The 25274-nt window shown below is 43.9% G+C and overlaps 1 protein-coding gene and 1 long non-coding RNA gene across 3 annotated transcripts in view; one reads left to right on the top strand and one right to left on the bottom strand.

The window, feature by feature from the left end:
* LOC144040285 (C-type mannose receptor 2-like) overlaps window positions 1-23043 on the top strand; it is a 29043-nt gene extending 6000 nt beyond the window's left edge. Inside the window, exons 4-6 of one of the 2 annotated variants that reach the window (XM_077554384.1) lie at window positions 8126-8461; window positions 21763-21854; window positions 21918-23043. In XM_077554384.1, the coding sequence (XP_077410510.1) occupies window positions 8126-8461; window positions 21763-21854; window positions 21918-22022 (533 nt within the window). In that variant the 3' untranslated portion in view covers window positions 22023-23043. Of the gene's footprint in view, window positions 1-8125; window positions 8462-21762 lie in introns of both variants that reach the window. The other variant, XM_077554375.1, reaches the window with a different exon arrangement.
* LOC144040297 (uncharacterized) lies at window positions 15906-16979 on the bottom strand. The gene is made up of 4 exons (XR_013289687.1): window positions 16645-16979; window positions 16446-16572; window positions 16096-16152; window positions 15906-16014 (listed from the first exon to the last, which is right to left on the bottom strand). It is a non-coding gene; the product is annotated as an uncharacterized LOC144040297 (long non-coding RNA).
* Window positions 23044-25274: the final 2231 nt, after the last annotated feature.

The following is a 25274-nucleotide window of genomic DNA, read 5'->3' as shown; positions in this document are numbered from 1 at the left end:
GGAAGCTTAATTTGCCGTTTGGTCATCATGTCAGAGGGGAACAGATAAACAAAAGAGAATGTTTGCAGCAAATAGGTCACGGTGAGATTAGTCTGCGGGTGATGGCTAACGTGCAACCGGGCGTTAATTCCCAGCCTTAGCCAAGAGTTATTGAATGTCCAAGAAGTCTTGTTCAGGGCCCCTAGATTGTTGATGGTGTCTACCTGAACGGCAAGGTGGACCCGGCAAGACTTAGAGACAACAGAAATGTTTGGGTCATGATCCCGCAAGTCGTCAGCAAAAGCTGTAAGAATGGCTGATTTGTCAGCCCACAAGACGAGGACAGAGTCAAAGACGGGTGTACCTTGTACCTGGACACCTCCCATGTTGCGAGGGGCGTGCCCTGCGTCAGATCAAGGTCACACAAGAAGATGTTGCGACTTCGCAGCCGGTTCTTCGAAGGAGACGTGTGTGGTCCTGCCTTGGAAGGTGATGGTCCCAAACCTCGTGGGGGCGCGTCCAGCGACGGTGCCAAGCTTAACGCGCCCGTGGTCACTGGCGGCGTCCTCCATCCGGTGTCGGGCTCAGGCAGCAGTTTCAGCTGTGGTGCTGTGGCTCTGAAATCAAGAGGCCTGCCTGCAGGTGGCTCTCCCAAAAGGGGTGCTCCTCTGGCAACATTATTTAACTGCTGCGCGCACTGTAACTCATGTTTAATCTGAGCTTACTCTGTCTCATAGTCCTGCTGGCATTGTCAGAGGCGGTTAACCTCGGCTCCAGTCAATGCTAATTTTGTCTGCAAGTCGTACGAGCGGTCTAATTGAAAATGGCGTTCCTCCCTAAGGGTTTGTACCATTCACGTCGTCGGATGACTGAGCTAGGAGCAAACTAACCCGCAAGTAATTTACTTTGTTTTGTCGAAGTTGGTCTCTTATTGGTCGGTCAGTCAGGTCAGTCACCTCTGATTTAAGCTTATGAATTTTGTCAGCAGCGCTTCTCAGCAGTCTTTCTTGCTCTCGAATTGTGTCCTCGGCGGATGTGAGAGCTCGTGTTAATTCACCAATCTTTTGAGGGGAGTCATCGTCGGATGCAAATACGTCTGCATCGCTGTCTGAGTTGTCAGCCTGCTCGGCGTCTGCGTCTTCCAACTGCGCTTTAATGCCACCTAGTTGGATCTCAACAACTTCCACTCGTTCGTTGGTGGCTTCCAGCTGCGCCGCTGCTTCACGGTTCTGCTGTCGGGCCACTTCGCGGTGGTGTTTCAACTGGCAATCCTCCGCATTGCTCAACCTCAGATGCGCAACAAGATTCACTGTTAGACATCCGAGCATTCGAATGGAGTGAATTATCTCGAGGGGCGGTTGTTTCAGCTTCGCCCATGAGCTGCGCGAGGTTACTGTTAAGTGTATCAACATTTGCATTTTTAACAGAGTCCGCGTATCCCGGTAAGATATCCTTAGTCAGTGTCTGAACGAGCAGTGCCAGGGACTCAAGGCTCTCACATGGGCTGGGAGCTTCTCGTAATGCAGCCATGTTGTCAACAATTAACTTTTTTTTATTATTATTTTTTTTATTAGACGATTAACTAGTGTTTAGTAGTTAATCAGCTAGGCGTACGCGAATACCTAACTACCGCTATCAAGTATTATCGTCAACAATACACACTGGGTTCAAGCGGTCAGAAAGGAAACGGGTAACAAAAGAGAATATTTGCAGCAAGTTGTGAGAAATCTATCCCAAGTTTGTCTAAATTCAATTTGATTCACTCACTCATTTAAAAGCTGAGATAAAAGTTAAAATTAAAATTTAATTAAATAAACCAAAAACCGAAAGGGTAAATAAAATTGAAATGGATCAATAATCTTAGTCAACTAAACTAGCTGGAGTGTCAGCACAGTATGCGAATGTCTCTTATGGATTTGGTTAAGACTAATCTGTAAAACTGTACAAAAACATTAGGGCTGAATCCCTAATATATCACTTGGAACTCACAACCTTCTTAATTAACTGTAAAACAAAAGTAAACAAACGGGGGAAAATTTTAAATAATGAAAACAATAGAATGGCGGAGAGCCAGACAAAATAAGCAAACCAGACAGCAACAAAATATTAAAAAGGGAATGACTTGTCTAGACTAGTGCTAGGGAAGCAAAAGTAGGAGAAAGCTAGAAGAAAGTAACTCACAACAGTGCAAATACTTATTTTAATATGCTTAACCAACAGTGTATATTGTTTATGCAAGCAAGCTAACACTCTTTAAAAATGAGCTACCACGGGTGTAAACCTTGTTTCTTTTCCTCAACCGCGGGCCTACACGTCATAGGAGACTAGAACGCGATCGGTTTTTAATATAGTAATTAAACACAAGCAGTCGACTAGACCACGAATGTGTTTAATTGGAGTAGATAATTGTTATTATCTAGCGCATCCCTTGGTAGCTAAGGCCACTCGAGGGAGAGGGAGGCTCGACACGGGATTGAAATCAAAGTCGGTGAATGCTTAGCATTTAGTTCTAGCGGTGCCGGCCGGTTAGCTCTTCAGCAAGCGAGCGGAGAACAACTCTGTTGCGGCCGGTGGGCCACGATACACTCGTGTAATAGCCTTTGGGCCTACAAGAGGCGGTCAGCCTCAAGGCAGGTTCAATAACTGGACGGCTAGCGGGCAAGCTTTGCAGCCTGGCGGCTAGCCCTCTTCTGAACCACAGACAGCTCAAATTCACAAGGACAAAGGCGCCACCGTGTGAGCGGGCGGGCGCGGTACATGTCTGGTGTCCCAGAATACAGGGGTACGGCGGCGGCCGAGCTGTTATTGGGCTCGCGATAAAACAATCACACCCAATACGTCTTCCACGATCGAGAGGAAAAACGGGGACAATACTCTAAAGCCGTTAAGTTAGCCTCGGGTAGCTACTCCGAGGTACATAAGACAGAGCGTCGTCACGTCGCGGTGCACAGCGGATTAAATTCCCAGGATACAAAAACACAACTTCAAATTCAGCCAGCTGAAATTCACAAGTTGCAACAAACTCAAGTTATATTACGTACGTCTTCAAAATACAAGTCACTATTCTCACAAACAGTAACCGGCTCTTACTTACTCAATTCCCACTTCTCATTCACAATAGTAATTCACTCTGTTCTCGACCCGCCCAAGATGGCGGCTCAGCCTTGCCCCCACTACACATACAAGATAGCGGCTCGGCCGACGCTTGGGAACATGAAAGAGGCGTGAATCTACTAATTCAAAAATGGTGTCTACACGCGCTTCTCAGCGGCAGTACTATGCAAGTGACACGCTGCGTGAAGTCGCTCAACCTGAATCAAAGCGTTTCTCTGAGTGGACACTCTTGGACACAGCCTGACAATACCATAATTCTTAATCACGTTAATGTACATTAACTATCACATATTCTAGTTCTATAAAATCATGAATAAATATTAGCAATATTTAACTAATATCATTAGATAATCAACAGATATCAACAATCCTCATTAACATTCTTAATCCTTCCATAATGAGGTAACATGGTTGAGGTACTTTAACCGTTAAACATTTGAGGACAAATGACATGTCAACAGCATCGCTAATTACTTTGAATGAGCCCAGCCGGCTCTCACGATGGCAGCAACAAACATTCGTCATCAAGGTGCATAACATGCTACCCAGATATTACTGTACATAAGTACCAAATTCTAATATGTCATTGAGTATTTAATTTAATCAGTCATGCCTGTGTGTCATTGCTGTCTGTATGCGTGCATCATGTACTGTATGTGTGCATCTATGTGTAGGTAGCCTATGGTTTATCAACCTGGACACCACCTCATGTCACGCTGCAGACATCCACGCCAAGCTCCTGGACAAGGCGACAAAATTCACATTGCACTCTAAAAAACAGTTGGGTCAAAATAGCCCAACTATGGGTAAAAAAATTGACCGATCCTCTACTTAGAGGTAGATTTGACCCAACTTTGAGTCTAAAAATGAGTCTTTCAGCATAAAACAACTAATAAATATTGAGCAGATCCTTTACGTGTTCAAAAGATTGGGTCATTTTGTATAAAAAGACCCAGAAAGTTGGGTCAAATTGACCCATTAAGTGGATCGGTCCATTTTTGATCCATAATTGGATTACTTTTGAACCAACTGTTTTTAGACTGTGAGTTGTACAACAAGAATAAAGCAGCTGTGGTTGCTATATGTCGTCTGTGGTTATTTGTGAATTGAAGAAAAGTGGTTCTTTTACCCCTGTTTTGAATTTAAACAAGAAAATCTTCAGTAAATCTGGTGCGAATGACACGCAAAAGCACAAATGATCGCCCACAATCAACTCCCACGATGTGCGCGAGGCAACATTTCATTTCACATGCGGCGTAAACGCAGCATTAGAATCAATAGTCCATTTGTCACTCGATGAATTAGTTAGTTTGCTAGTAACGATGTAGGTTAGTTGTTTAGTAGATACTTAAACGATCCTTTTCAGGAAATTATGCTGTTGCAGCAGCTCACACATACCACAGTAACATTCATGCATCCATCATTCACACTACAATATTACAAATAAAAATAAAAAGTGGAAATTTACCCTGTGCATTGAACCAGTGGTGTCCAAACTACGGCCTTGGGACCATTTGCGGCCCACCATCCATTGTTCAGTAGCCCGCAACATATACTAAATACAGTTTTAAAAAAACATGTTTGGAGATGGTTAAAGTAAGAAGGGTGGATGTAAAAAAATAGGCGCCACTATTACAAATAAATTGCTTTAGATAATGTAGCAATTTTCAACTTTCATTGCTGCCTGATGCACCTCCAACAGTGCCTTGATAGCAGATGTACTGTGGCACCTCACTGAACACCTCTGTGGGCCAATGCGTGTCAACAGCTGGGGACGACCAGTCGTTGACGTTTCGCTCCTTTAACCCCAGAACGTCCTCGGAGCAAGAACGGAGCGACGGCAGGGTTCTCTCTGCTGCCAGGTCTGCATACTTGGCTCGCTTCCGCTCATTAGCAGCCTCCAAGCCCCCTTCCCATGGGACAGTGAGCTCAAAAAAGGACTGTCCAAGGAGCTTCTGACCAAATGGCTAGGTATGGACTGAGCGATGTTTGTTTCGTCAATCTCCCTGGGAAACTGGAGTTGCCTCCCCAGGTTCACCCTCATGCTCCACTCGCTGCCCGATGAGAGGAGTCTTGATGTATTTCCCTGGTGAGACGGTTTAGCTTTCTCTCCAGCCCTTGTGAACTAGATGATATGTCGGCCTGGGGCAGAAGGTCTGTGGTTTGCCTCCTGTCTGCATGCCTCTGCCAGCTTTTTCAACACTAGGTCGTGTCACCATCTGTAGCGGTCTTGGGACAGTGTTGTCCTGCAGGATGTGCTGAAAACTCGCATTGATGGTGTTGCAAAGGGGATAAGTCTCTTCAGCACCAAACCATTGGTGGAGGTTTCTGGGACAGGGCAAGGTGTCTGTTGCTTTGATCAGAAAGTTAAGCCTGGCTTGGGGGATCTTCCACAGGTCAGACCATGACATGGGCCAGCTTGTGACACCTTCCCATGATGCCCAACGCCCTTGCTGTCCCTGGGACACTGCTTTGAAATTAAGGCGTTCCTGCTCAGTTCTTGCCACTTCGGCCACCACCATGGCTTGTTGGTCTTCCTTGGAGGCCTTTGACCAGAATAAGAGAGCCTCGCCCTTCCCCAGGCCTGCTCGACCTGCTCTCACCAGTTGGTTAGTGGATTCCCTCATTTCCAGCACCAACCGGGCCTTCTCTTGCTTGTATCCCTTGCTAATGGATGGCAGAGGCCTACACCTGAGAGGCATCTTGGCAGTCCCAGACACTTCCCGATGAGCGAATTTGCTCGCCCGTCCATCTTGCCTACCACTGAGAAAGGAATTTCGCTGATCTTCAGATGCCACGTCACTCTTGGGTACAGTATGAACTAGTAACACCACACTTTGTACTTGCCGGGGAGTAGGCTCTGATTGATCCTGGCCAGGACATCTGCAAGCTGTTGCCTCACAGTCTCCCCCATCTGCCTGTCAGAGAGCTCTACTATGTAAGTGCGGCCCAGGCTGCGGACAGGCAGATGTGACAGCAATGGGATATTCTCACCACCTGCGACAAATATGGTGTTTTCGCTTCTGACTCCTCTCCTGATAGACTGTGTGATTTAGGGTTTGATCTTCATCCTCGCCCAACTCACAAGTTTGTCTATCCTCTGCAGCAGTCTTGATTTGCATGCTGCTGTCTGGAGTATGGTGGTGATATCATCCATGTAGCCTCTCACTGGTGGTAGCCTTTGACCTGAAGGCAGTTTTACTTCTCCAACCATCTTTCTTGCTCCTATGAGAATGATCTCAAAGGCTGCAACAAACCGATGGGAGAGATTGAGCACCCCATGGCAATGCCAACTTCAAGCTATTGCCAGCTTGTCGTGAAGTCCTGATGGGTGCAGAACATCTGGAGGGCTTCAAAGTACTTAGCAACCAGGGCTCTAATTAGGCAGGAATGTGGACGAAGTCCAAGGCGAACTCGATGAGCTGATGGGGCACAGACCCATATGCGCGAAAGGTCCAGTACAGTTTGTATGGTATCCTGTTAGGGTTGGGGCTGAGGCTGCTCTTGCCTTCCTGACCACATCTGCTACCTCACTGAGTTTGGGGAGGGCAGCATTAAACAGGAAGGCCGGGGGAGCTGGGCGAGGAACATAACCAGGGGATCCCAGCTGATTTACTACTTCTTGATGTAATTCTCCAGCTCAGATTTGGTGATCTCCAGCTTCCCGCTTCTCTAGTCCTCTAGCAGCTGACTCGCATGCTTGAAAGGATTTTTGAAGAGCTTACTTCGCTCCTTCTCTTTCCGCTTTCTGCGCTTCCGAATGCACTCTGCCATACGCAGACCTGCAAGGTTTTTCTTCACCTCCTCCCACAGTGGCTTCAGGCCCTCCTTCTCATCTTTGCTTGCCTTCCTCCACTGCTTTCGGAGTTGACGCCGCCTCTTCACCAGCTTCTCTCCTCTCCTTCTGCATTGGGCCAAGTCTATGCCTTCCAGACATGACTCCAAATCTGACCCTGCATTCATCATACAGGATGTCTCCAATGCTGTTCAGCTTGGTTTCCACCTGGCCACGCAGTGCATGCTCCAGGATACGACTGAAGTCCTTGTCCAGCTTCTGCCAGACGGAAATGGTGCCTCCTTGCGGGTTCCCTCTCTCTTCTCTGGCCTTGTTCCTGGTTGCTAGGGTTGCTTTGTGTTCTGAGTGTGTCTTCAGGGATACCTCTCCCAGAGGCATTGGTATCCTCCAAGGGCCCTCCTGTGTCCTCCACCTTTCTTTCCTCAGGAACGTTGGATCCCTCAGCACTGTGGTTTACGACCTGGCTTTGGGTTCCTCTTGTCTCAACTGCAGTGCAGTTGTCTCTGCACTTCTTCCTTCCCTGGTGGATCCGCAGACCTCTGAAAGTGGTCACCCTTTCCCACCCACATCTATATCTTCTAATGATCCATGAATCATTGTCGTTATCCGTTCCAGTCGTAACCAATGAATCAGTTTTTTCTGGCCCTTCTTCCATCCCGCTCTTGGAGGGCCATCGAATTGTTTTCCTTTATTTGCCAAAGAAATTATTTGTACACTTTTTTTTTAGGACTTAACACAAGTTCCTTTCATAACATTGCGTGGCCCTTGCGTCCTTCTGATTTTCTGTATGTGGCCCTCAAACGCAAAGGTTTGGACACCCCTTCATTAAACAATCTGATAGCAGCTAGAATAAAAGTCCTTCTCAAACACTTAGACCTGCACCTTGGTGCCATCAATCTGTTTTCTACTTATTACGTTGGTAGGTTTGTCTATTGATTAGTGAGCTTGTTAGTTGGTCGGTCAGTCAGTCAAACTTGCAAGCTAATGGCAATGGAACAAAAAATAAATTAAAAACGTACCAAAATACATGCAGTAATGAAGAAACAAGTGCACACACATAGGGTCAATCCCTTGATGTCTCTTATGACAGTTTAGAAGTTTCAGAGGCCTATTTGCCTTGAAATTTGTGACAATTTGCGAGGTTGCACTGTCATGGACGTGTATACTTTTGAGCGTCACATTGCTCAAACCGGTGCGTCATGTTCTTCATCACTTAACAAAACACTCTGTTCCCAGATTTTAATGGATCATACGTCCTCCAGGATAAAAATCTGACCTGGCACATGGCTAAAGAGGCTTGCCAGAGGAACAACAGCGAACTGGCTAGCGTGAGCAACGAGCCGGAGAACGCCGATATATTTAGGCTGCTCACTGGTCAACAAAAAGCCTGGCTTGGCCTTAACCGTGACTCATGGAAGTGGACGGATGGAAGTGGCATTGTATTCTCGCGCTTGCAAAGGAAAAAGCCAGAAGCATGTGTAAATGCCTCCTGCATAGCGGCCAACATAAAGAACTCAGCACAGTGGACGAACCACGACTGTCACTCCCGACACCCATTTATTTGCTACCAAGGTAAGTGTCAGGTTCATTCAACCTAGAACATTTATTAAACAACAGACCAGGAAGGAAGACAACAGACTTATATTATTTTTGCTCGTGAGGACAACAAAACAGAGATGTGCACAGATTACAATCTCCTAACCATTCTGAAGCATATTCCGCCGAATCTTCTCTTTTTATTGGGTAGGCCATAGTTACATAGCCTATTGGTGCTCTAAGGGTTAGGGATCCACATATAGCAGCAACGTGACAATCATCTTGGATATGACTCATTGCGCAGACAATAATGTAAACGTTTATGTTCAGCACGGAAAGTTTCAGTCAAAGTTCACAGTTCAACCGCAAAATGTTCCAGCCGCTATCTTGTCAGGTTTGAGTTCCTGTGTTGCAACTGCAGCTTTTTCTCTCCAAACGACCTCAACCCACATAGGTCAAACATAGGTCACACTGTTGATTAATTGCTTTGCAATAAAAATAAAAATAAGTAAATATGGGATAACTTTTGTACATTTATTCTTAGAGTAAGTGGATGTCTATATTTATACCACAATGATGCAATAGTGAATAGAGATTAATGGTTCTTCCTGGCATGGGGATGCAATGCAGGTGACATTTGAAGATGTTACTGATCCTCTGTTACGTGCTGGTCTAGGGGTAGGCAGCACAACATAAAATGAGACCACACGAGGTAGAGCCAGTCGTCCAATAAACGGAAGGTCGGCTATTCGATTCCCGCTCTCCTCAAGTCATGTATCGTTGTGTCCTTGGGCAAGAAACTTCACACACATTAACTCCGGTGTCACTCTCACTGGTGTACTGTATAGAAGGTGCGAATGTTTGGTGGTGGTCGGAGGGGCCGTAGGCGCACACTGGCCGCCAAGCTTCCGTCAGTCAAGTAAGCCCTGGATGCACAGTGCAGTTCGAGGCGTGCCGGACTTAAACGTTTGACTCCGCCCACACGGATTTTCGACCTCTAAGTGCTTTTTTCTTTCTCTTTTGTTTAACTATTGCCTGGCGGCTTTGTGTGCCATCTTATGACATCATGTTTACATTATTGTTTGAACACTATTGAACAAAGAAAACTAAAAACTGACGTAAACCTAAATACTAACCTTAACCGTCCAGGGATGCTCCAAAATGCATTAAAAAAAAAAACTTTACATCATAAGATGTAAAAAAGAAAGAAACATTTTTTTTCAAACCATTATGTAAAATCTGTGTGGGCGGAGTCAAACGTTTGAGTCCACCCCACGTGGCAGCACGCCTCGAAGTGCACTTTGCATCTAGGGGTACTCGCGTCACGCTGCCACCACAGTGAATGTGTGAGTACATGAATAATGTATCCATTGTGAAGCGTCTTTGAGTGTCCAAATAAGCGCTATATAAATCTGATGCATTATTATTATTATTTAAAGGGACGGTAATGTGAAAAATCTACTTTTTGGAGCTTTTAGCCATGTTAAAATGCTAATTCCTCACCAAGAACATTACCAAAGTGGTGTTTTCCTCTATTCGCCCTTCTATGAGAAATTCTAGGTCATTCTGCTCTCCGAGCACCAGCTCCACCCAACCCGAGAAAACGAGCGGGTATTCACTCTGTGACGTCACTAGGTGTGGACCTACCCCCGCACCGCCTCTGCGGACTAAACACACACCCGTTTTCTCTGAGACCTCCATATCCATGTAAAATGCCAAATTTCTGCCTTGTATTTTATTATACTGTATAATGTATTGGTATTGGCGTGGTATGTTCTACTCTAATTTAAATATTAAGGGTGTAACAAAAAACGATTGGAACCGAAAATTCGGTTTTGAGTTTAACGATGTGAGTGTGCCGGCACACGGACTAATTAATTGGTCTAAAAATAGCTTAAACTATCCGATGGCCCGGTCATGACGTTATAAATCGGTTTTATGTTGCTGATACAGCTGCTCAAAACTGCTTTATAACACATCCAAAACAGTCCAGTTGCGATTGATTCAATGCCATGAGAATGAAATATTATTCACAAGCGAGCTGTTGAAACTGCATTTCCTTTACTCTAAGTCACACGAGACTTCGCCCGGGAGCCCGTATTTGTTTGTGCGTGGGTGGGGGGTAAAAAAGTCACGCGAAACTTGTCGCAGTTGTGTGACGTCAGATAGCGCTGAGTTTGGGAGGGAGGAAAGTTGAATGAAGATGCGGACAAGATTCACAACATGCTCCGGCAAGTTTATTGTCCAAAGTATGGAGGAGATGTTTATTTTATATGAACAGTGAATTACTGGTAGGGCCACCCATGGCAAACAGGTCCTAGGTGAGGGACCAAACAAAGCATGGCTCAAATGACCTCAATGATGAACACAAACTTTGGATCTTCGTTTCCCTTGCCCGGACGCGGGTCACCGGGGCCCCCCTCTTGAGCTAGGCCTGGAGGTGGGGCTCGAAGGCGAGCGTCTGGTGGCCAGGCCTATACCCATGGGGCCCGGCCGGGCACAGCCCGAAAAGGCAACGTGGGTCCCCCTTCCCATGGGCTCACCACCGGTGGAAGGGGCCAAAGGGGTCGGGTGCGCAGTGAGTTGGGTGGCAGCCAAAGGCGGGGGCCTTGGCGGTCCGACCCCCGGCTACTCAAGCTAGCTCTGGGGACATGGAATGTCACCTCTCTGACAGGGAAGGAGCTCGAGCTGGTGTGCGAGGCTGAGAAGTTCCGACTAGATATAGTCGGACTCGCCTCCACACACGGCTGGTACCAATCAGTGTGGGCATACTCATTGCCCCCCGGCTAGGCGCCTGTACATTGGGGTTTACCCCGGTGAATGAGAGGGTAGCCTCCCTCCGCCTTCGGGTGGGGGGACGGGTCCTGACTGTTGTTTGTGCTTATGCACCGAACAGCAGCTCAGAGTACCCACCCTTTCTGGAGTCCTTGAAGGGTGTGCTGGAGAGCGCTCCCCCTGGGGACTCCCTCGTTCTGCTGGGGGACTTCAACGCTCACGTGGGTAATGATAGTGAGACCTGGAGGGGCGTGATTGGGAGGAATGGCCCCCCCCGATCCAATCCAAACGGTATTTTGTTATTGGACTTCTGTGCTTGCCACGGACTGACCATAATGAACACCATGTTCAAGCACAAGACTTTGTAGTCTTGTCATCGGATTTGCGGTCGTATGTGTTGGACACTCGGGTAAAGAGAGGGGCGGAGCTGTCAACTGATCACCACCTGGTGGTGTGTTGGCTCCGATGGCGGGGTAAGATGCCGGTCCGACCAGGCAGGCCCAAACGTATTGTGAGGGTCTGCTGGGAACATCTGGCAGAATCCCCTGTCAGAAAGAGTTTCAACGCCCATCTCCGGCAGAGCTTCTCCATTGTCCCAGTGGAGGCGGGGGACATTGAGTCCGAGTGGACCATGTTCCGCGCTTCCATTGTTGAGGCGGCCGATCGGAGCTGTGGCTGTAAGGTGGTTGGTGCCTGTCGTGGCGGCAATCCTCGAACCCGCTGGTGGACACCAGCGGTAAGGGATGCCGTCAAGCTGAAGAAGGAGTCCTATTGGGCCTTTTTGGCCTGTGGGACTTCGGAGGCTGCTGACGGGTACCGGCTGGCCAAGCGGATTGCAGCTTCGGCGGTCGCTGAGGCAAAAACTCGGACATGCGAGGAGTTTATGAGGCCATGGAAAACGACTTCCGGACGGCTTCAAGGAAATTCTGGTCCACCATCCAGCGTCTCAGGAGAGGAAAGCAGTGCGCCATTAACACTATGTATAGTGGAGATGGGGTGCTGTTGACCTCGACTCGGGACGTCGTGAATCGGTGGGGAGAGTACTTCGAAGACCTCCTCAATTCCACTGACACGCCTTCCTTTGAGGAAGCAGGGTCTGGGGACTCTGAGGTGGGCTCCCCTATCTCTGGGGTCTAAGTCACTGAAGTGGTTGGAAAGCTTCTCGGTGGCAGGGCCTCGGGGGTGGATGAGTTCCGCCCGGAGTTCCTAAAGGCTCTGGATGTTGTGGGGCTGTCGTGGTTGACACGTCTCTGCAGCATCGCGTGGACATCGGGGACAGTGCCTCTGGATTGGCAGACCGGGATGGTGGGTGTGTTCCAACTTAAGAGGGATCACACTCCTCAGCCTCCCAGGTAAGGTCTATTCAGGGGTGCTGGAGAGGAGGGTCCATCAGGAAGTCGAATCTCGGATTCAGGAGGAGCAGTGTGGTTTTCGTCCTGGCCGTGGAACAGTCGATCAGCTCTACACCCTCAGCAGGGTCCTTAAGGGTGCGTGGGAGTTCGCCCAACCAGCCCACATGTGCTTTGTGGACTTGGAGAAGGCGTTTGACCGTGCCCCTCGGGGAGTCCTGTGGGGGTTGCTTCGGGAGTATGGGGTACCGGGCCCCCTGATACGGGCTATTCGGTCCCTGTACGACCGATGTCAGAGTTTGGTTCGCATTGCCGGCAGTAAGTCAAATTTGTTTCCTGTGAGGGTTGGACTCCGCCAAGGTTGCCCTTTGTCACCGATTCTGTTCATAACTTCTATGGACAGAATTTCTAGGCGTAGCCGAAGTTGAGGGGGTCTGGTTTGGTAGCCTCAACATTGCATCTGTGCTTTTTGCAGATGATGTGGTGCTGTTGGCTTCTTCAAGCCGTGATCTCCAGGTCTCGCTGGGGCGGTTCGCAGCTGAGTGTGAAGCAGTTGGGATGAGGATCAGCACCTTCAAATCCGAGACCATGGTCCTCAGTCGGAAAAGGGTGCAGTGCCCTCTCCGGGTCGGGGATGAGATCCTGCCCCAAGTGGAGGAGTTCAAGTATCTTGGGGTCTTGTTCACGAGTGAGGGTAGGTTAGAGCGGGAGATCGACAGGCGGATCGGTACAGCGTCTGCAGTGATGCGGATCGGTGCAGCGTCTGCAGTGATGCGGACGCTGTATCGGTCCGTTGTGGTGAAGAAGGAGCTGAGCCGAAAGGCAAAGCTCTCGATTTACCAGTCGATCTACGTTCCTGCCCTCACCTATGATCACGAGCTGTGGGTCGTGATTGAAAGAACAAGATCCCGAATACAAGCGGCCGAAATAAGTTTCCTCCGCAGGGTAGCCGGGCTCTCCCTTAGAGATAGGGTGAGAAGCTCGGTCATCCGGGAGGGACTCAGCGTTGAGCCGCTACTCCTCAACGTTGAGAGGAACCAGTTGAGGTGGCTCGGGCATCTGATTTGGATGCCTCCTGGACGCCTCCCTGGGGAGGTGTTCCGGGCATGTCCTACCGGCGAGGGGCCCCGGGGACGACCCAGGACACGCTGGAGAGACTACATCTCTCGGCTGGCCTGGGAACGCCTTGGGATCCTGTCGGAGGAGCTGGGTGAAGTGGCTGGGGAGAGGGCTTCCCTGCTAAAGCTGCTGCCCCCTCGACCCGACCCCGGATAAGCGGAATTGAAGACGGAACGGAACGGAACAGTGAAATACTGGATAAAAGTGTCGCCATGTACAAAGACTGTCAACCGCGAGTGCGGCTGATGAACGTAGACGCTTGATTAGATGGCATGGGGCCGGTGTTCAAATGCACGGACAGAGAGAGCACTTCTTTCAACTGAAACACCCACAACTCAACCAGAGGAAAGGTAATAACGACCTTAATAACACGGTTTATTGTTAAAGACTTAAACCATACTGCGTTGTCCAGAATAAGGGATTTCAGGACATGATAAAAACATTAGCGCCCGCCGCCCTACATATGATGTGCAATAGATTCCTGTCGTGACAATCACGTCATAGTGGGTATTGAACGAGTCACACACAGGCAAAAACATAAGCATGTGTTGAGTGGAACACAGCCCTAAAGTGCCAGCCCTTATTACTGATAATGGAATATGATAGGTGACATCATCGTAATGATGAAGTTTAGCTATTTTTTCACAAGAAGAACCTTGATAAGCATTAAGTATACATCAACTTGTTCACTGCATGTATGGGTAATATACAGGAACTGTCACAAGAGTAAACACTAAACATAATAGAAAGTAACTCAGATATAACTGTTTTAAGTTAATTAATTTACGTTTAGTAAGATGGCACTTTGAAAAAGATATTCATTAGTAGTTAAAACTTATGGTTGTAGAATTTTATTAGGCAGATGCATGTTAAAACAGCATTTTAAAAGTCTGATAGTTACTAATTCGGTCTGTAACATTACATATGCAAAAATGTTGCTTATTGTTTTACAAAATAAAAGCAGATGCTTGCAAATGCGCAAATTACGAGATTTAGATCATTTTAAATTAAACAAGATAATCAAACACCAAACAACAAAATAATTGTAAATTAATTTGACATTTGACAAATTATTGAGTAATCAAATAATCGTTACACCGCTACACCGAATCGAATCGTAATCCTACTGAATCTAACCGAATCGTTCCATTTAAAATCAAAACGCCCTTGATCGCACCCCACATACCGAGATGCGTATCAAATCGTCTTGATTGGAGAGATTTACACCCCTGGTAAATATACTATGTTTTTGTATAGGTAGGGGTGTACTGTATGTATTGTATGTATGTATGTAGAGATTATACTATGTATTATTACGATATATGAGTGAATGTATGGAGGCGTAAAGGTGGATATACAGTATATGTATTTGCACATATACTATACTATTTTATATGCACTATAATCTTGTACATTGCTTATATGTAAACTTATATATCTGTACACAACTAAGGATTATAAGAAAGCGATAAGATAATACTATAAGGTAATACTTCTTCCTACCCCTTCTCAGACGCACACCTGTTTAATTATATTTGGGTATAAGATGGTTAATATAGTTTATTTTTACCTTTTTTGTTCATTTTTAATCAATTTTTTTATTTTGCTGGTGAATGCATTTTATTTCTATAGTTTTGTGAATATGAGATGAATAAAACAACACAGAAACTGACTGTTTACAAAGCTAGCAACAAGCTACTACCCTTTGATCGCTATCATTCCTTTGAACCAAGAAACATAATTCCATTCCCACCCCTCCCTTAACTCATTGAATGCCAGCCATTTGCAGCGGTGCCATCCCCTCAGTGCCAGCCATTTTGCAGGATTTTAACCCATTTTTGACGGCCTACGGAATATTGTGTTCGATAGGTATATAAACATGGGACCTACCAAAAGAAAGCTTAAACCCTCATCTTTCATCAAAAAAAGTTTGTCTCTAGCATTTGTCATTCTTGAGTAATCAGCAGTAGAAAAGAGGCAAGTTTAACCGAAAATCCTGTTTTGACAAAAAATAACGGTGAAATCAAGGGCTTTGTGAAAAGATGCATTTCAAGTAAAAAATCAACTTTGACAGCAATACTTTTTGTTTTTATTACAAGTCAAACATATAAACAGTATTTTTTTCTTCAAAATATCATCAAATAATTCATAAGAAAAAAGAAAAAATTATTATCTAACGACGAAATTATCTATTTGAAAAGAGTTATTTACAAGTGCGTGTGCATGTGTGCAGTCTTGTCCACCTTTATGGCGAAAACTTTCTTTGGGTGTGGTAGAGGTGAAAGCATTGTCCTTCGTGCAACACAAAGCTTGATGCCATCCAAGGATCATCTCGACGTCTGCTGACTGATGTGCTCATTGAAAATAAATAAAAATCATCATAATCATATTTACTTCTTGCAATGTGAAGAAACAAAATATTTTTACCTTCCTTTACACTGCAAACAGGAGGAGCTTAGGTGGTTGTGGTGCTGGATCCACAATCTAATGTAAGGGAAAAGGTACATTACACAAAATACTTTTTTGTTGGTGCACTTGCAGATTGCACTTGCATTCATTACCATAAGCCTTGTGTTCCTTATTTTACGGTATCCAATTTATCTTTGATCATTTTATTTATTCACTGGTTTTGCCGAACTGACCCGACCAGTTTTTTGTTTCTACTTATCGTGCACTCCTATATAACACACGAGGAAATAGATAGTATAGGCATCATAAGATGTGGGCTGATGGACAGTAAGTTATGAATTTTAGTATGGAACCAAGTTCGTGCTTACCTACATGGCGACGTAGCTTGCCCTCGAAGATGCATCCAACTGGACGCTAATCGCATGGTTCCGTGGCTGGAGATACACCGAGGGGGCGTTTCATCCGGTGAACGTGAAAGTCTGGAAACACCAGTGGCTTGAAGAGGGTCAGGTAAAAAGCCATATGATGATTGCTGTTTGGCTTCTTTAGATCAATGTGGCGTCCTACCTCGATGCAGTTTGCCCAGGAAGCGTCATCCGGTGAATGGGAAAGTCAAACAGACGCGCGATCACCTGGTGGCTTCCCACGTCTTAACAAATTTCTTGTTGCTAAGCTAAAGCTCCTCCGCATGCTCGACCTACTTCCTTGTCCACTGTGGGCTTTCTACTCCCCCAAAATGCTGGCTCTCCTCTGATCAAAGCTACTGTTGCTATCTACTGGCAACCACACCTCATTACAATCATTTTTAAGCTTTATACTTGCTGGGGACTTGCATGAGGTTGTTCTACGTCCAGTGCATTAAAAAAAAAAACGCAAAACCCGAGTTAATTCGTGGATGGCAATGAATGAGTTAATGACGCAGGTGGTGAATGTCTATCCCCACACAGTCTCCTTTACTTTACCGCATTTACTTTTGCCATAAAAGTGGATGTTGTTAACCATGCTAAATTCTCATAATGATAATGTTTTGTTAAGTGCATACTTAGGGGTGAGCCGGATATTAGTACAGCACGAGTATCCAGTACGGATAATTGATTTCTCCCGGATACAAATATAACCCAGATAGACTTCCTTAATATCCGTGCTGAAAGAAAGCCAGCCCCCTCCCTCCTCTGGCACGCGGACTGTAATTAATTATCTCTTAATTGGTCCTTAATTTTCTGCACCGCACTCGTATTTAGTTTTGTGTGTTTGTGTCAAAGTTACGTGGGAAACTTGATTTGGAACGCTGTGCAGCCGCAGCACTCTTGAAATGGCAGAGATTGGTTCTGTTGCGTTAGTCTCTCACGTACTGGCTGCCAAGTTCGTTGTTATTTAGCTGGTAAATGCACTTACAGACATGCACAGCTGAACACTGTACGAATCAATATATATTAGATTTTTTTCCCCCTACTGCCATCCATAAAAATATAAATATTGCAAATGAAGCTTTACACACACATCTTAAGACCCATTAGGTAGTAAAAATGTTGTATTAAACATCGTAAACAAAAAACGAAAAAATCTGTGTTGCTATGACAACTCTTGTTATTCACATAATAGTTCATTATTTCCTACTGAATGTGCAGCAGTATTTTCCCGAGTTTATAAACAACTTGTTCTGTAAATAGTTTCTCTTTGTTGGCGGCTGTAGCTCAGGGTGTAGAGACGATCTTTTATTAACCAGAAGGTCGGCTGTTGAATCCTCGCTGTCCCCAAGTCATGTGTCATTGTTTTCTTGGGCAAGGCACTTCACACACATTGCCTCCAGTGCTACTCACACTGGTGTAGGGAAAGTGTGACTGTTCAGTGGTGGTCGGCGGGGCCATAGGCGCACACTGGCAACCACGCTTCCGTCAGCTTGCCCCAGGGCAGCTGTGGCTACTTAAGTATCTTACTGCCACCACAGTGTGAATGTGTGAGTGCATGAATAATGTATCCAAATTTGATGCATTATTATTATTATCCACTATTGTGATCAAAACCAGTGAATATTCATTTTAAGACTGTTCTGTAAATATTTATTAATAGACTCAAAAAGAGTCCTGTTCTGAGTCATTAAAAAAAAACATGTTCTAAATAGTTCCCTTACTATTGTGATAAAAAAAAATGTAATCTCAATTCTCAGACTGTTCTCTAAATATTTATTCATAACATTCATAACATACATTTTCTGAGTTTATAAAAACTTTTGTGAAAAATAGTTATTTTGTGATCAAAAGCATTGATTTGAATCTTTATTAGGCTGTTTTGTCAATAGTTTTCAAAGAAACCTTTGATCAAACCATATTAATTTCAGACAAAATAGTTTTTTTCCAATTCCGTGCTAAAAAAAAATACAGTAATGTATGGATGTAAGCCCCACCCATTTTAAGTCACGCCTACATCCGGTTAAACCACACCCATTTCCGGTTTATGCCATGCCCACTCCGAATACAGATGCAGATAATTTAGATGGTCGAACAGATTCAGATCATTCGCTCATCCCTACTCATAATACAGTAATCACAGTAAGTACCTTTACTACAGTACTTTAACTACATTGGGCCCATATTACTTACTAATGCAGTATTTTTACTACATGGGGCTCACAAAACTTGCATAATGAACAGTATGTGAAACAAACCTGCAATAAGAATGACTGTAAATGCTGTATTTCATGGCACAGATCCATGCTGTGATAAATGACCTGTCGCAATTAGCAAAATGAAACTTATATTCATAGCATACTCATAATATGACACTCAAGTGTTCGCTAATACGCAAAATTAATCTCATATTCATAGCATTCTTATAATATGACACTCGAGTGTTCGCTAAGACCTATTCTGTCACTCTTCCAGAAGGCAAAAAAAGGTGACGTTGACGTTATGCGCCCCAAAATGGCTGTTGCAAAGACACTTTGGCAGCATAGAAAACGCCTCTGCCAGGATGAGTAAACGGCAAACGCCACACTTTAACAATGATTAACAGCTGTTGTGGACCAGCTGCCACAACGAGAAGAAGCAGAGGAAAAGGATTGAAGCTCCAGGCTATCAAAAGAGGAACCAATGTGTAGCCAATGGAGCACTTTGTACATGGTAGCTGAATCAGCAGATGCCAACTGTTACCACATGCAAAATGTAGGGGAAATAATTTTGTTTTGTTCATTTGTGCTGCTGCGGTTTAATATATATTACACAGTTGAATTTAATAATTAACCAACACCATAAAGAAGACTTTCTAATAAATAAATGACGTTGGCCGCGGCCGAAATAGCAGCTGCTAAATTGCTAACGAACCTAAAAAAAACTTTGATGGCATTTTGACCACGCATGAAGGGGAAATAAATCTGAATTGTACAAACTTGTAAAGCCTTTGTATGATCAGATTTGAAAGCACTCACCACAAAGCAGCGTCGCAGAGTTGAGGGGAAAAAAAGCCTTCCTGATACTTCATCTGCAATCCAACATGTCCACCTTGCGCATGTATATCATGTCCTTTTCATCAAAGTGAGTGTCAATGATCTTGGGCGGAAAGTGGACGGATAAACGCTAGCTTTAGCCCTCCTCTCTGTTCTTGTCCATTAATGCTGCGCAGCGACTTTCCTGCCGCAGGGGGGCGTGTTCAGAGAAATAGTCACATGACGTCCGGATGTCTGTGCACATAACATATTAGGTGTGCCTCTAACGTCATGTACCTGTTGTAGCGATTATTTGGGTTGCCGTAATGGCTTATGAGAAATTTAGACGGTACTGAGGGGAGTTGTAATTTCCTCAGCAACCTCTGGGGCACCACGTTGACTTTGCTTGTTTGTAGGAGCAAAATAAACGATAAAAATCCTATTATCAAGTATTCATAATCTGAAGTTGCTACTTAAGTTAATCACGGAGTTCTTTGCTTTCATAAGAGAATTACTAATCCACTCAGTAAACACAAATGATTCGGCAGAAATTGAATTTCTAGACAACAAATTTATTTAGTAAACACACATATATCAGTCACAGCCTAACCTATTAATGAAACGGAATAAAAATGTGAATCAAAGATAAAAAAGAAAACTTGCAACCTAACTAAGATTAAAAAAAAAAAAAGGATGGATAAAAAAGGTAGATGGGGGATAAAGATGGAAACGTTTGACCTGTCATTTCTTTTGTGTTTGAATAAAAGCGTTGCACCAGTAGTATATGGTCAAATTGCAATGCAGGCGCAACTCACGGACTGGTTCAGTCGCACACGAGAGAGAGAGACAGAGAGACAGAGAGAGAGAGAGAGAGAGAGAGAGAGAGAGAGACAGAGAGAGAGAGACAGAGAGAGAGAGACAGAGACAGAGAGACAGAGAGAGAGAGACAGAGAGAGAGACAGAGAGAGACAGACAGACAGACAGACAGACAGACAGACGCACGCACGCGAGTCTCTGGCTGCTGGTCGGTGATGCACGGGTGGCGTGGAGGTCGCGGCAGGTCCTTGTGTGGGTGCTGCGAGGGGGACTCACAGCTGGAACAGACAGGCACGCCTTGGGGGATGCGCAGGATGTTTGCGATACCTTGCTTGATGCGCGCTTTGGGACGTGCATTGTGGCTCAAGGGAAGAAGCCGTGTGGTCACCCTCAGCGACCAGGAAAAGTTCATGGGGCCAGACGTGAGGTGGAGAGAGGGTGGAAGAGTTGCAGGAACGGGAGAGTCCTTGAGCAGTTTATAGGGCGAAGGAGAGGGGAAGAGCGTTCAGGAAAAGAGAGCCCTTGAGCAGTTCATGTTCATGATGAAGAGAGTTCAGGAAAAGAGAGAGAAGTTCCTTCGCGCGTTGGTTTTAAAAACTGTGTCAGCAGGGGGGCCGGGCCGTAGTCACGGCCCTTCCATGCGCATGAAGCAGACTTGGTCGACTGAGACCAAGCTTTTGGGATAGTATTTGATCATATTCGGATCAGAATTGACAAGCCAGATGCTTCATTTATCATTCTGAACACATTTCAAACATTACCGCGATCATAAAGTTATTGAATCCGCTAAGCTTACTAATTAGCTAAACTTAGGTGGCTACAGAAATTACACACATCATTCGTTTGAGATAGACATACAGGTTGTGTACAAAGATAAACAACAGGAGTTACTTGATGTCAGTCAAGTACATAGAGTCCGTGTATGTCCCGAATTATGTAGACTTCAGATTAATTAGGAGCGGCAGGATTCTTGAGGATAACCGATAGTGACAGCTGGGGGGCACTGTTGTACCATGCAACTTCCAAGGGGCATTGTTTAAAAAAAAAACAACCACATTGCAAATTCCTGTGGCTAGGCCAGACCATAAAAGATGGTCTGGGGACTGCTTATCAGACAGGATTTCAGGTCTGTCGGAGCTGTGATATGCGTTTCCTGGGGGTTATAAACCGAAGTCCAGTCCCTGCTGGAGGGAAACTCAAAGAGTCCTTTTGAACTGAAAACACAGAGTTAAGACATGTTCACACATTCCCTAGGGGGAAATGTTTAAAAAGGCACATAAAATGGAAAAATTGATTAGTGCACGGGCAATATTCGTTAGACTGTATTTAGCATATTTTATGTTAGGCAGTGAATTAGTTAGCTGAACTATAACTGTAATGTTATGTAGCAGTCATGCTCACCAGATTTAAATCAGTGGGGTCTTTTTTGCTTTGTTTTTTCAATCAAGTGGTTCAGCCGATTACGATAAGACTGGTGAGGGTGAGGGTGGTGCAGAAAAACTCTTCAGCGAAGCTCAATCAGACAGCAGTCTTGGAGCAGGTAAATTTTACGTACAAAATAGTGTCAGTCTTATCTCCTAAATGTCATCTTTGTGTGTTTCAGCTGCAGCAAAGTGTGCAATGCGGCCCAGCAAACGAACGCTTCAAACTGAGTTGGAAGATTCCCGGAAAAGCATTGAAAAGTGTTTCACCACTCGAAGATTATTGACGGTTCTGGAATAAATTAGCTTGTAATGGTCACATAGTCGAAAAGTTCATAATTAAGACAAAAATTGGGGTAGCATTTTTGTTCAAATTTTTATCTAAGCCAAATATTAAACTAGGACAACTTGGTCACTTTTTGATTTTTGATCGCCATTACACTGGCCCCTATAATTATTGCCACCCCTAGTTAAGGCGTGTTCTCTATAGCTTCTAATAAATTGTTATTTTCTAAATAATATTGTGCCACAAAAAAAAAGAAACAGCTAAGCCAAGCTTTAATCATGTATTGTAAATCAGCTCACTCCATGTCAGTGGACTGGCCATCAATTAATACAAATCACACCACTGTTTCTTTGTATTTTTAATGTCTTAGTGATCTGAAATGAATAAATACAATAAAAGTAATTAGTAGTGCTGTCAAATGATAACATTTTTAACTAATTAATTGCATAATATTCCGCAATTAATCACGATTAATCGCATGTTTTACTACTATTTTCTACTAAACTTGTAACAGATATTTGTCGGACAAATATGCTATTTGAATTTGGCTCTGCAAAGTATGTATCATGTTTAAGGTCCATGATTTAACTGAGTTTTTTATTTGTATTTATTATTGTTTTAATGATTTTAAATTAGTCTCCAGAGTTAACGCTTTCATTTTGACATTTCTATTAATCAGAGTACTGTACTCATGACTGAATGCATGTTTGGAGCTATTCCATTACTGTAGTTGAAAAGCAAGCAAGCCAGCCGTTGTTTAAGTGTTGCCAAGCAATGCCGGCCGGACACAGGAGTGCGGCACCTCTGCGGATTTCAGCAGATGCAAATAAAAGTTAGATTTAGATATGGTATGTAAGAAACGATTTTTGTAACCCTCTGATCAAGGTTATTACGGGAATGTGCAATGAATGTCAGCATTGTATGTACAAACATAAACATTTTCAGGTGTAATAAGTGCAATTGAGTACATTAGATTGATAATACATAAAATACATTGATGAATAAAAGATAAAGTATACACACACAGCCTTACATTTATTAAAAGTTCAAACAGGTATACATATTTTTTACTGTACAGGCAGTTGATATACTAACTATGGATATATACAGTAACAAAAAAGAAAAAAAAAAGTTTTCTCATTTACAGGTGACTGCTGCAGAGCCCATGGCTGTGTCCGAATGTCGAGTTAGGGCCTAACCCCTCATTTACTACATAGCCCTTCACTATATAGTTGCCTAATATATAGTGCACTCATTCTGTTTGGCTCACTACTTTCTCCCATATCACGTGACTACCATACTTATCATGACGCAACAGCGAATAAATCTCAGATTATTTATTGTGAATAAAAAATGTTTTTTTAAACTGTATTTTATTTCCTTTGTCATACATATATTCAACTAAAACAAATTCATTATTTCCTTAGTATCTAGTTAATGTATCGCTTTTATTCTCACGCTTGCGCTGTCACTCTCGCCATTTATTTTTCATACTCGCAATGCATTGTGGTCTTTCAGCAGAGTCAGCAGAATTATGAAAATTTTAATTGAAGGTCGAAAAGTTCATAAATGCCGCTTGAACAATTTTGTGTGAATTAAAAGCTAATTTGCCATTTGGTGTGGTCTATGACAAGTACATTTTTTGATAACTTTTGGATGTTATGTCTTAAATGCATTTGGTCACAAAGAAAATGAAAATGTTATGATGGTATTCAACACTGGTTTTGTGGCCCCGACTTTCCTCTTGTAATACAGTATCATCAAAAGGAAAGGCTTCCAGGAACCCCAGGCAATGGTATGGTCATTTCTTCACTGTATTCTAATTTTTTGAAATCCTGTTTTGTGGGGTTTATGAGCTGGAAGCCCAAATAATGTAAAGATATGCAAATAAATACTTGAAATCACTTAAATTGTGGTTCCTGAATATATAATCTATGAAAGTTTGACTTTTTTAATGGAATTATGGAAATTATTCAATTTTTCAAGGATATTCCTTTTTTTTTCTTTTTTTCTTTTTTACACGCACCTGTAATGTGCAAAACAAAATACATGATTGTGTTGGATGGGAGTAAAAAATACCATCCTTTATTAATCTAGGTTAGAAAGTGTGCTTAATTGTATGATTTGTTTGGAACGTTTTACATTCATAAATGTAGATTTCTAAATTCAACTCCGTAAACACTTCGGGCCCCAAGGCTGGACACCGCAGTCAAGGGCATCCCGGGGGCTGCCGAGAGGCAGGGGCTGGGACAGACGGTGGCTCGCCTCGCGGCGGCCCGTCAGCTCGCGTCCCGAGATCCAACTACGAGCTTTTTAACTGCAGCAACTTTAAGATACTGTTTCATTGTTGTATGTTTACTGTATGTAAAGCATGTTAATTGGATTGCCTGATTTTTGTATTATGTATCTCGCAACAACAGACAAAGAAAGAAAAAACGTCACTTTTCAAACATTTGTGCCTCCTCTCTCCGGTAGTAAATATGGTGCAAAAGTAACTTGTACCTGTAAAAAAAATGTTTTGGTTGTATTAAAAAAAATTGTACCTGTCGAAAAAAGTATAAATTTGTATCTGTAAAAGTCGTGATTTGTACCTGTAAAAAAAAAAATTGTACCTGTAAAAAAATATATATATATTGTATCTGTAAAATATTTTTTTACCTGTACATTTTTTTTTTACCTGTACAAAAAAGTGTAAATTTGTATCTGTAAAAGTCGTGATTTGTACCTGTAGAAATGACAACTTTAGTCAAAGAAGTCGCCACTACGAGTCACAAGTGTTTTTTCTGCTGCTGTCCAGTCACGTGACTTTTGCACCAAATCTCTTGCTACAGATGGTGCAAAACTGATTCGTACTTGTAGAGCACCGTGATTTGTACTCGTAGAAGAACAGGGCGGGCTCTGGAGGATTTGGGCGGGCTAAAACTCAACCTCATTGGTTGAGCGAACGACAGTGGGTTGAACTCAAATGACGCCACGTTTTTATCAATAATCTGCACGTCCGAAATTCCAAACAAACAGAGTAGCCACACCAGTTTACGCGTCATTTTGGAAGAAGAGGACGTCCCACGTGTGAAAATTTCAACATGGTTCAATATACAAACACCGTGTGAAACAGCTTAAACGTTGGTTGACATGCAGAGCACTCAAAGTGGGCAGAAAGAAAGAAGTTTTAGTATGAAGGTAAGATTTATTGTACGATCATAGCTCGTAATCCGGTGCTAGCTAGCTCATCTCGTTGTTAATTGTCACAAAA

Source organism: Vanacampus margaritifer, chromosome 1 (genome assembly GCF_051991255.1).
Source record: "Vanacampus margaritifer isolate UIUO_Vmar chromosome 1, RoL_Vmar_1.0, whole genome shotgun sequence".
Taxonomy (NCBI): Eukaryota; Metazoa; Chordata; class Actinopteri; order Syngnathiformes; family Syngnathidae; genus Vanacampus; species Vanacampus margaritifer.
Note: the sequence above shows the minus strand (reverse complement) of the source record. Positions and strands in the feature narration are given on the sequence as shown.